At 44.2% G+C, this 12,464-nt stretch overlaps 1 protein-coding gene across 7 annotated transcripts in view; it reads left to right on the forward strand.

Moving 5' to 3' along the window:
- Positions 1-12,464, forward strand: part of SEMA3F (semaphorin 3F) — a 123,758-nt gene that overhangs the window by 1,322 nt on the left and 109,972 nt on the right. For 3 of the 7 annotated variants that reach the window (XM_083726539.1, XM_083726545.1, XM_083726541.1), the window contains exon 2: positions 10,143-10,302. In XM_083726539.1, coding sequence (XP_083582665.1) covers positions 10,191-10,302 — 112 coding nt within the window. In that variant the 5' untranslated portion in view covers positions 10,143-10,190. Of the gene's footprint in view, positions 1-29; positions 564-1,625; positions 1,651-1,758; positions 2,009-10,142; positions 10,303-12,464 lie in introns of those variants that run through there. The other 4 variants (XM_083726543.1, XM_083726544.1, XM_083726540.1 and 1 more) reach the window with 4 other exon arrangements.

The following is a 12,464-nucleotide window of genomic DNA, read 5'->3' on the forward strand; positions in this document are numbered from 1 at the left end:
CAGCAAACTTTAAGCGGCTCCTTCACACTCGCTGCATCCGGAAAGTGACAGCGGCCGGTCGGTCCAATCCTTTTTTCCATCACTGTGATGGGAAAGTTGAGCAGTAATCCGGAAAAGTGGGAGTTGGTGGGGGCAGGAAGGGAAAAAATGTAAAACCCTGCCCGCTTTTATGCGGGTGAAATTATCTTTCGCCAGGGAGAAATGCCCGGGTCTGGTTAGAGCTTCTGCTCCCCCCCCCCTTACACAAAAGCCCCCTTTATAACAACCCTGTTGTCTGCGGGGAGCGAGGTCTCCAAGGTGCTCCCGACTTCGCGACTTGCCAGTCTCTGGCGCGAGTCTCTTTCCAGAGGGCGCTTCTGCCTGCCTTCGCGTCGGCTCTCGGCCTGGCAGCCCTCGAGGACGGGTCGGGAGCCGGGCAGGTTTAAAGGCCCGGAGCCGAGAGCAAGAACAGGGAGACGCCTGGAGAAGAAGCGACGCCAACCTCCTCCAGAGGAGATATGGGAGCCGACGGTCTTCACGGGCCCCCTCTCTTTGCCTTCCACAAAGCGCTTGAAGCCTGCTTGGTATGTTTGCGCGTGTTTAAAAACGACTTCCGTGCAAGCCAGCCGGCTGGATCTTAAGCTTTAAAGTTCAGCCGTTTTGGTATAAAAATGTTACAAAACTGGTTGAATTTGTAGTGGTGGTTAGTGAATCGAGCGTTAATTCTGGGTCCACCGCCTCAGCCGGGGGCCGGATCCCTAGGCTGCTCAAAGTTGCCACTGCCTTCGTTGTTGTCCCAGGGCAGGATTAACGCGGCGCTCCAGCACAGTCGTCCGGCCGGCGCCTGTGGGATGGGTGCAGAGGAAGAGAGGAGAGCCTTGGGCGGTTTTCACGTGTGACGCGCACAGTTACCTGGGAGTAAGACACACGCTGAACACCCCCCCCTTTCAGTGTATCTGAAGAAGTGTGCATGCACACGAAAGCTCATACCAAGAACTAACTTAGTTGGTCTTTAAGGTGCTACTGGAAGGAATTTTTTTTGTTTTGACTATGGCAGACCAACACGGCTACCTATCTGTAACCCCCCCCCCCCAGGTTTTACTTAAGAGTAACCCCCGCAGGGTCGGGCTGCATAAACGCGCCATTGAGCCCCCCCAGCCCAACTCACTGCTTTTTATTTGTGTGCTCCGTGGGAATATTGTTCGTGTGGGACAGAAACAGCAGGTGAGAAACGAAGGCTGTGCGCTGGGGCCGGGGCGAGGCTTTTTATGCTGACCCAGACCGATTTCAGCCTCGCGTGTGAACATGCGGTTAAAAGTCTTTTGTTTTGCTTAGTGTACCACAGGGCTGGAGAGGTTAGCAGGGCATAAACTTGAGGGAGGAAACGTTTTCCTTGGCTCCAGACTGGGAGAGGAAAAGGGCTCCTCAGCCGCGCCAGCGGTCTGCGAGCCAAGGTCTCTCTCTCTCTCGCTCGCTCCCTCGTCCCAGCACGGACTGCTGAGGTGAAAGCTCACGCGCGCGCTCCGCTCCCGGGCCCGCCTTTATTTCTCCCTCTCCCCTCCCGCCGCGTGGTGGTTTCTTTTTCTCTCCTCTCGGTGCACCAGAAGCTCCGCTAGGAGGGCGGTAGGCGTGGCCCTGAGCCTCGCGCCGCTCCTGCCAACTCTCCCTGAGGTAAAAACGCTGGGCGAAGACTGGAAGGCGGCGGCCGTCGAGGTTGTTTGGTGGGCCGGCCGGCCGGCCTGCCCCTCCTTCCTTCCTTCCTTCCCTCGCTCACTCACTCGCTCGGCCCTCTCTTCTGCCAGCCTCGCGTCCGCCTCAGCGTCGCTCGGCTTCTTCTTGTGCCCCCGTAAAGCGCGCAACTGGCGGGCAATTAATTAATGAGCTCGAGGCCCTCGCGTTCCTAGGGAGCCAAGGTACACACGCTCCGCTCTTCATTTTTGGGGGGCCGATGACTTCCCGCGGCTTCAAGCGCCCGCGCCTTCGCCGGGCCAGCAAGTGCGAGAAGAGGAGCGCTTTTCACAAGTCGCGAGTGAGTCTCGGGCCTCTCGTGCTTGGCACGCGATAGTAGCTCGTGTGGAAGATGTGTGCGGGTGGGGGTGGTGTGGCGGCTTTTGTACTGCGAAAGGGCATTCTGGGCAAGCGTAGGTTTTATATATCCACCTTTCAGGACGACTAGAGCAGAGTTGCTTTCTGAAGCTTAACTTGTGGAAAGCGGGACTGCCCACCCAGCTTAGTAGTTTTTAGGCTATCTGTTGATTGGTGAATTGATTAAATGGGCATAATTTGCATATTGTGAAAAACAGCTCTGAAGAAAAAAGGGCAGTTTATGTTCTTTGTGTTTAGCTGGTGAATATGCCCTAGGAGGCACTATCACGAAAGAGGCATCCTCTCCTGCATGTAAGAAGAGTGGAAGTATCTTTTTCAAAGATGGTGTTTGCCAGGTGTCACGAAAAGCAATACATAGCAGTCTGTTGCCAGATAACCAAGGGTACCTTTTTAGTCAAAAGGTGTGTGTGTATATATATATATCTGTTGATCCAGCCAATCAAATCAATTAAACTGTATAGCTCTAATCAAATAAGGAAACTTGAGAAACCAGGCAGGTCTGCTTTCTGGCTCTGCCCTTGTCTTGAGCAGCCTCTCTTCTCGCTGTGGTTTGGGTGGAAGACAAATAAGACTTACCGGTAAGTGGAGGGCAAGGGTTGTTGTTATGTGTGTGTATTTTGCATTTCCTTGGGTCTGCAATTCAAAACCTACAAAAGCGATAACATGCAATTGAAGAAAAATTGGTTCTCTTATGCTTTATGTCTTGCACAAACAACATTCAGGGTATTTTCACTTGGGAGGCTTAAATTGGTGCACTCTTAAATTGCTCTATTATAATGCAAATGTAAAACCTGCATCAGTTTGACTATACTGTCAATTTCTCTCACGCAGTAGAGCCTATGTTAACAACATTCACATCTGGCAAAAATAAGGAAAGAAATGCTTGAGCAAATTTTTTACTGTCACGTGTCAGAATGTGAACTTAACGGAAGTACTTTTCTGCACAATGTACAGTTAACCTGTGGAACTTATTGTGATACAACACTTAGAGGACCAGCCATTTGAATAAATCAGTCTCCAAGGAAAGTTTAGTCAGATAGAAGATGCAAGGACCAGAAACAGCTACAAGCCAAGATGGTCATGGAATGTACTTTGCTTCCCAGTACATAACTTAGGAAACAAAACTAAATGATAGGCCATCCTATAATGCTATTGTTTTTTATGTGTACATTCTAAAAGCATTTGAATTATGTCAGAGAAAATATACTGAGTTATACTGATAAGTGGAGTTTGCAACAAAGTGTTGCAGTGTAGAGTGCTCCTTTTCAGCCAGTCTTACATTCCAGGATACTCCGTCCACCTTGCTTGTCTCTCTTCCCTCCCCCTTCAATATTTGTTCAACATTTTGTGGTCATCCAGCATGCTCAGTCCTCACTAGACTGTTTTGAGTTACCCCTTTATGATTTTTCCTCCCCAAAGGGTTTTTGTACTTCTGCAAACATTGAGGTTCCCCTTACAGATAGGTAGCCGTGTTGGTCTGCCATAGTCAAAACAAAAAAAATTCTTTCCAGTAGCACCTTAAAGATCAATTAAGTTAGTTCTTGGTATGAGCTTTTGTGTGCATGCACACTTCTTCAGATACACTATCTTCAGATACACTATTCTTCAGTGTATCTGAAGAAGTATGCATGCACACGAAAAGCTCATACCAAGAACTAACTTAGTTGGTCTTTAAGGTGCTACTGGAAAGAATTTTTTTTTTGTATTGGGGTTCCCTGAGTCTGCTGCTACCTCCCTCTTGTGGTAGGTGGTGCTATTTTGTCTATGAAAGGATTTGCAGTTGGAGAAGGTACTAAACTTATAGAATTGGTTTTTGCAGTATGTCTAGCTTTTTTAATTACACGTGTCTTCAGGAATAGAGATGTACAGATGGATTGTGTTGTCAAATTTGCAGATCAGCCAAGGGTATCTTGCTGACCAGTAACTTTGAGACGTGAGGGTCCCTCAGAATACTATTAATCATATGGCTGTAATCGTGCAATTTGATATTATTTTGGCCTGCATTTCAAATTGTGTGAGTGAGGTCTTTTTGTAGAGCAGTACAGGCACAGTTATATACTATAACATTCACAAACTAGTTTATAAGATTTTGATTTTTATATAACCAGATATATCAGCAAGTATTTTAACCCCTATTAATTGTGAATCTCTTTTTATTGGTCTCGTAAAAACAAAACTAAAAACATGTATTACCTAGGTGGCCTTGCTCCTAAAAGGCCATAGAACACATTCATGATGAGCTTGGCAATGTAAGAAAGTACTACATGCATATGTAAGCAGGTAAGAATGTGTGTCTGACTTTAAACTAGTGGACTATTCTCACATTTTTACTATTTCCTTGTACAGTTGAGAATAATTTAACATTGGGTGAGAAAAATACCGTTAATGTAGGCAAAAAGAGACAAGAAAGAGAAATTTGCTCCCTTTTCCACTCCTAACTAGTCCTCAATTTACGGTAATCCAGCAGCATATCCCCATTCTTAATAAACTCATGGTAGGCAAAGATGTCTGGTTCCCCGGTTAAAGCAAGGATAAGAAACCTTCAGCCCTTCAGATGTTGTGAGACTGTGACCAGTCATGTTGGCTGGGACTAATGGGAATTGGAATCCAACAACAACTAAAGGGCCACAGGTTCCTCATCCCTGACTTAAAATGATCTCAATTAACAAGGCTAGGAAAGACCCCTTCTGAGAACTTGGAGAGCTGCTGTCAGTCAGAATAGCGAATACTGGGTTAAATGGACTGATTGACTGATTCAGTATGAAACAAGTCTGCATGCTTTATAGTCAGCAATTTAAGAATAGGTGTCTAATAGACCCTCTTTTGTGTTTACTACAATTGTTACAATTCTCATAATTATACATTAATTTGGTAAGGGAAAGTGAACATGAAAAAGAGGAAGTACTTAGATTGCTGCTCCTTGTGAATACCAACCCAACAATGGGCTAGAAGGAATAAAACATTCCAAGAGGATTCTGCCTGTCTCCATATAGTCCAGGGCAGGCATAGGCAAACTCGGCCTTCCAGATGTTTTGGGACTACAACCCCCATCATCCCTAGCTAACCAAACCAGTGGTCAGGGATGATGGTTGTAGTTCCAAAAACATCTGGAGGGGTGAGTTTGCCTATGCCTGGCCCAGGCAGACACAGAAATTGGGCTATGGTGCCACAGGGGGGATCAGAGAGTCGCAGCTTAGTGTAGTTTGGTAAAGTTATTTGCCTTGTGCCCTGACAAGCAGATATGGAAGCTTTTGCTGGCATCATTGTCCAGTTGTGTGCATGCACACATTAGTCATAGAGTTATTAATAATTTCTGTTGTATTCCTGATTTTTTCTTCTTCTTTCTGCCTTTCTCCAAACATTTCCTGTTCTTTAAGCTCCTTTCTCAGGAGGCTCAGATGCATGCACTGACATTTATAAACTGAAACTGATCGGAGACCCCTCTCTTCCTGAACAGATGCACTAGGATCCAGCAGAAGGGGTCCCCAATCTTCCTTTCCTTCCATTATGATCTCTGCTCAGAAGTGGCTAGAATAATCTCTTCTTTATTTATGGCGACTGAAAAGTGGCTGAGCTTCATATGCAAAAGGACCGCTGGTCTCCAAGCATGACACACTATCTTTTCCCTAAAGTCCGCACAGTGACACATTCCATCAGGAGACAGACTGACACTTTAGAGCCAGGGAACACTTCTCAAGAACAGTACAGTATTTTCCTGATCGCTTTGATTTTCTCTCCCAGCTTTCTGTTTCTCCTTTCTGCTTTCTTTTTCTTACATTCTCCCGCTCCCTCCCCCCTTCTCTGCTCTTTTCCTTTGTTTGCCATCTCACTCACTCTCAATGGCACGCACAGCACCATCCAAATGCAATATTGGTATTTGCCAGAACTATTTCCCAAGGCCGGCGGGGGTTTGATTTAAATGCAGCCGATTGTAGCTTTTATTTCACAGGGTAATTTGGATTTTAGACATTCTGGTTCCAAAAAGAACTGATGTGTGCGCTGAGTGAAGAATCTCCGAAAGGGGAAGTGTGAATGCGTGTGGAAAGACAGGCAAATAATACAAATATTTACCTAGTGCAAAGGAAATTGCTATGATATATTGCCCTTGGGGAAATTTTAACTCCTGCAATTGTGGTGCATTGCCCACAGCCGAAGAAAGCTGTGTTCTCCTGGGGGCCCATCAATTACCCTAAACGTCCATAGAGCCAGTCTGGATTTGTTTGACTGATTCCAAGGATTTTCCTGTGAAATCCCTGAAGTTTGTTTCTGTCATTAACTACCACTTCCCTGCATCTCACCAGCGAACCAGAGGGGGCAGTGTTGGTAGCAATTATGCCCCCACCTTCCCTGACCCCCCCCCACCTCAAACATTCATCAATTTGGAGCACACTGGGAAGTGCTTCCATAGGGAGCCATTTGGTCGGTTTTTCCTTTCCCTAGTTGTGGTATGTGTATGTACATTTTACTGCAAATTGTTCTTAAGAATTTCTTAAGAAACTGGCTGAAGTGAAGTGCTAATAATGTGTATGCAGTACATTAGGTTTGAGGTTTTCAGTTACCTTGATTGCAAGCGAGAAACTCTAAATATTTAAAGGGGTTTTGCCTGCTCACATGTACACACATTGTTTGAATAATTTTAGCATGCTTTATAACTGCATCCATATGTACTCTTGGTACAATAGAAACAGAACAAGAGAAGGAGACCTTTGATGCATGCCTTTTACCATCATATTCCTGATGTGGTAAGGGAATAAGGACTCAAATCCTTGTGATCCATTCAAATGAGCATTTTAAGAGCTGGGAAAGCACAGGTTCCTTCTTACTGAACAAGAATAAAGGGATTTTTTTTGGGGGGGGGTCCAGTACCACTCCAAGGGCTGTGGTTGAATTCCACATACTGAATCCAAGGGATCTTGCAAACTTCACAGGTTCAGCTGCTCAGAAAAACAAAATGTTACCTACTGTCTGGGTGGAGGGGAAGAAGATCCAAATTTAAAAATATATGAAAAGTCCCCCTGGATTAGATCAAAGGCCCATCTATTTTTGAATGCAACAAGGAACTCTCCATTTGAGATTCTCAGTAGCTGGTAATCAGAGACAAACTGCTTCCAGAACTGGAGGTAGAATATAACCATGCCTAGTAGTCATTTGAACTCTTGCCTGTGATAACACTATGCAGTTGCCCAAAAGAGATGGTAGAGCCAACAGATGTTTGTTGCAACGACTGGAAGCACATTCTGAGTGGTTCATTCATGAGTACTAACCCATGTGCATGTAGGGATGCCCTTCAACTACAGTACACCACCAAGAGAGCATGGACTAGACCTTATCATCATAGTCACTATGGCATAGTGTGTTGGAGCTTTTGCACTCAATATTACAGTATTTCTGTTGTTCTATTCTGCTTGTTAGCCTTTTCCACCTGTTCCATCTCTGTAGACTGCCAACTCCTGCGATTTGCCCTATATTTATTCAGCTCCCCAACACAATAAGTCTTCCAGCTGGATGCCTCTCAATGACATTAAATATATATATATATCGTTGTATTAAAATTAATGAGAGCTTTTAACATTGACTTCTGGGGAAAGTAGTTTGCACCAAAAGCCTGCAGTTCCACTGATGAAACAGTTCTTCTGATTGCCAATCTAGGGCTCTGTATGTGCTTTGTCCATTTCTCTGGTGTAACAAACAGTGAACTAATTCTTGTGAAGTGTTAATTTACTCTGAATATAGTTAAGTATGCTAAAACGGTGCAGGAATGGTTTGCAGTTGTCCTAGAGCAGGGGTCAGCAAACTTTTTCAGCAGGGGGCCAGTCCACTGTCCCTCAACAAGCAAATTCCTATGCCCCACAAATAACCCAGAGATGCATTTTAAATAAAAGCACACATTCTACTCATGTAAAAACACCAGGCAGGCCCCACAAATAACCCAGAGATGCATTTTAAATAAAAGGACACATTCTACTCGTGTAAAAACACGCTAATTCCCGGACCGTCCGCAGGCCGGATTTAGAAGGCGTTTGGACCGGATCCAGTCCCCGGGCCTTAGTTTACCTACCCATGCCCTAGAGTAACTGCTTTTGTAAGCATACACCAACTGAAAGTGCAGAAAGCAGACAAATCAAAACTGTTCAGTTGCTGTATCGTGTGACTGAATAGACATTATCCAGTGGTATAAAAGACAGTTCCTCCAGAGAAACGGGGGGCCAGGAAGCTATCTTTGGTTCATATGCAGAGGGACTCAGCAAAGGTGCATTGTATATTAGAAAGTGGTATGTGTATTTTGGGGGCGGGGTGTCAGCTGAAGTGGAGAAACCTGTATGTAACTTACACTTTGTGATGAATAAAGGTAATATTGCAAATTTCACATACACACTGTACCATCTGATTTCTGGCTAGCCAGTTTCACGGGGCCCCTGGCACTCTATTTAGGCAAGTCTGTCAAATCTCAGAGGCCCAGTGGAACCCAGCTGGTGGTACACACAAACTTTTTTTTAAAAAAATCTACTATTAAGAAAAATGCACTTTGTCTTCGTGTGTGTTTTAAATAATTAAGTCCAGATTTCTCCTGACTAGAAAGTGGAGAATGCACCATACAAGTCCTCTCCCCCCCTGGTTCACTGCATTTCTGTGCTCAGCAGGAGGGTACAGAGGTAGTACATCATAAAGACTGCAGCCCCATCCTCCTCTCTTTCTCTCTGTAGGGAAGGGGCACTCTTGTGGGGGTGGAGAAGCCCCCAGTGGGTGGGCTGCTGGCTCTGACTGCCATAGGATAGGCCTATAAGGACTCTTTTCATTCCTGAGAGGAGAAGACTTGATTACTGCCCCTCAATCAAACCTTGTTTACTTTACCAAATGAGAGCAGCATGTGAGCTTGTTAATTGTAGTTGGGCTCATACGGTCTGGTATTTATTCTTTCTGGAGACTGCTCCAGCCACACTGTGAAACGCTGATGTTCTGGTGGTAAAGACAGTGACCCTGGTTAAGAGTTCAGTCAGTGAAAAGGCACACACGGTCAAAGTGTGCATAAGAGTACCGCAACTAACCCAAAAAGCTTACATTAATCTTACTTAAATCATAAATACTGATAATGTTATTGATGGATTCTTTGTGTTATGTAATTAATTATTCTCTATGCATTTAAATACAGAAAGTTGCTGTAACAAATGCCTCTGGGAACCAGACGCTAGCAGTGTCTGGATTCCCCCCCCCCCCTTCATTCAAGAGAAGAGGTGGGCAGAAGAGGAAGGGAGAATTTTCCATTCCAAATATATATGAGTTCTTTATTGTATGTGCTGCAGTTGTTGTTTTCTTTATCTGTTACCTTGAAGACAAAAAATATTTATCAAAGGCTAAGAATGGTTCAGGGCTAGAGGCTCCATGAAACCTAAAATGAAAAGTTCACAAAACACACACAGAGGCAAAGTTAATCCAAATAATTATGTAGAAGATGCTCTGAAGTGTGACATGTGCCAGAGTATCCTCAATGTAGGGCCAGCTAAAACCATAATGTTAAAGGAATGCAGAACAAGAAAGTTGAAGCTCAGGTTCCTGTGTGCTCCAGGAACCCCCAAAGTTTAGCTCTTAGTCATAGGGCGGGGCTGATTCTCTCACTATTTTCTCTCACAATGAGTAATATAACTTGACATAGGTAATCACAGCCATAGTTTTGCGTTTTGGATCTAGTATAGCCATCTTGCACTATATATTGGGTATGGGGGAGGCACAATATATTATGAGCCCATTTTGATTGGGTCTTACAGTATTCACTGCTGCAACAGTATTCTTCTCTCCACTCCAAAATTAGATGTTCTCTCACCTAATCTTAATTTCAGAATTGCAATTAAGTTGATTGACAAAGACTGTGCACTGGGGAAATGGGCTAGCCTTCTGAAGGACAGACTGGTGAATTGTTAAACCTGCAAAGTTCTCCTCCCAAGGGTGGAGTTGAGCAGAATAATAGAATGACTTTTAACCAGAGAATTTTAGTTCATTTCCTGTCTCATAACCTGTTCTGGGAAATAATGTTTCTGTCTTCACTTTCCCATCTCTTACAGATTCCCTAAGAATTCTTCCTGGATTTTGGATTCACACCTCTTCCCACTATGCCCCTCGTTGGCTTTTTGCTTTGGGCAACCTTACTAATTGTAGGCTGGTGGCCATCCTACTCCAAGGATTACCTCTTTGCTACTCCAAGAGTGCAGCTCACTTTCAAAGGTAAGGCACAGACACTATGTTAAATCAGTGTTATAGCATAGTTGTGGTCTTCCTTGTGTTATGTTTTCTGGCAATTAATGGCTTGATAAAAGTTCTGCATCCAGAATGTGTCTCTTGAGGGCACCAAGATCCAGACCTGGAGGTTCTGTTTTAATTTCAGGTTTGCTAGAGTGGCCACTCTATCTTTCCAAGAATGCTATTTCCAGCAGCAGATTTTCTTGGGATCCTAGCCACGATAATGAGCAACACTTTTTTCTGGAATAGGTTCTGAGAAGCCCCTGGGCTAGCAGCCTACGTCAATCACACATGTAGTGCATTGCACTTCAGTGTCTCTCTCCATCTGGAGATAACTGGCCTTGCAGCTTGTGGAGTTTCCTTAGATTTTTTTAGAGTCAAGCACCATAGCTGGCAGTACAGACAGCAGATTGACAGTTCAGTGAACCCAAGCTGCTATGTGTGCTGAGAAGTTGGCAGCAAGTCACATATGAGCTTCCTAGGAAGGGACTGCAGTGCTGCATGTGGATCTTCCATGCCGAGGAGGAGACAGGTGTTGGGATGACTGTCTGTAAATCTTCAGGGCTAGTTGGCATGCGACAATGATCGCCTGTGAAGGATACTGCATTGAATTAATTAATTGACCTCACAGGGAGGAGGATGCCTCTTATGAGTCTGATCTACATTAGCCTTTTTGTCCTTGTACTGCTTCTGCTTGCATGCTCAATGAAGAGCAACACATGAGCCAACTTGTAGTAAAACCTTTTCATCCTGTGATTTTTTTCAGACTACTTTATGATGACTTTTTAACTTAATGCATTTTTCTTTTGCTGAGAATTTCCAAGTGAGCTAACTGTGTGCTGCTATTATGGTTGTCCGTGAGAGTGGCTTAAATCTTGCAGAACTGGATTGGCACCTCCTTCTCCCACCTTCCTCTCCCATCCTATGTTTAACCTCTGGTGGGTAGGGACAAATCTGTTTATGCTACTGATTTGTTTGAATTCTGTCTTTCAAATATAAGTGGTTAGAAAATAGTGTTCTCTCTGTGCTGTATCACTGAATTGATGCTGGTTGCAGGGCTGAAGTGATCACCTTGCTGGGGATAGCACTGGTAAGGGGGAAATTAGACAGAGCCCATTAAAGGGAAGAGAAGAAAGAGGGAGTTGACAGGGAATGTTATGTACTGCAGGAGGTGGAGGACCAGCGGTGGGAAAGGAGATGTGGTGGTGCGAGTGATGGAGACCTTGTAAGTCTCAGATAGCTGGCTGCCTTTGTTTCTACACTTGGCTTGGCAACGCCGACTTGTCCCCATGCCTTTTGTCACCATCACACAGTTTCTGGCAATTAATGTTTTGTTAAAAGTTCTGTATCTGGAATGTGTCTTGGAGAGTATCAAGATCCAGACCTGGGGGTTATGTTTTAGTTTTAAGTCAATAGAAAAGCTCTCCGACTTACCATACTCACAAAAACCTTAAAAGATAGCAGAAAAGATCTCTAATAGGCAAAGCAAATTCTGTGTGCATATGACTGTCGCCTTGCATGAGTGTGTCTACTTCCTGTGCGCTTGCAGCTAATTATAGTGATGTGATATAAAAGACAATACACTACACATGACTTAAGATACTTGAACTTTTCATTGTACTTTCAAGTTGCATGTAGCATGAAATTGCATTATAAACAAGGGGAATACAGCACTGTATTTCATACAGTGTGCAAAATACAAAGTGCTGCCTCAAAAATGAAAGAGTATGACTCTGGTCAGGGTAGCATCTATAGGTAACTATCCACTAAAAGCAAAGGAAGCCTGTAGCTTAGGTACAAATTTCCTGCAAATGTTTCTTCCTTTTCCATAATCAGGGGAAATGTGTATCTCAGGGCTGGTGTATTTATAGATTGCAAGTTCTTCTTGCCAGGATATGACATGAAGGCCTCTATTTTCATACTGTGCTGCTCCTTTACTCTTCAGATTTCTGCAGCATGACATTGCATGTGTTGGGCACATGACAAAATGTGAAAGATTTGCAGATCAAGGGGAGGTGATCAGGGAATGTGATGAATAGTGTATGTTTAAAAGTTTGCTTTTTAAGATCTGTCAATAAATGTGTTTTATTACATTGTCATTTTAATGACAAAAATATCATTTGTGTCTAGCTTTGAGTATTTATTGC

Source organism: Podarcis gaigeae (assembly GCF_964106915.1).
Source record: "Podarcis gaigeae genome assembly, chromosome: 2".
NCBI classification, from domain to species: domain Eukaryota; kingdom Metazoa; phylum Chordata; class Lepidosauria; order Squamata; family Lacertidae; genus Podarcis; species Podarcis gaigeae.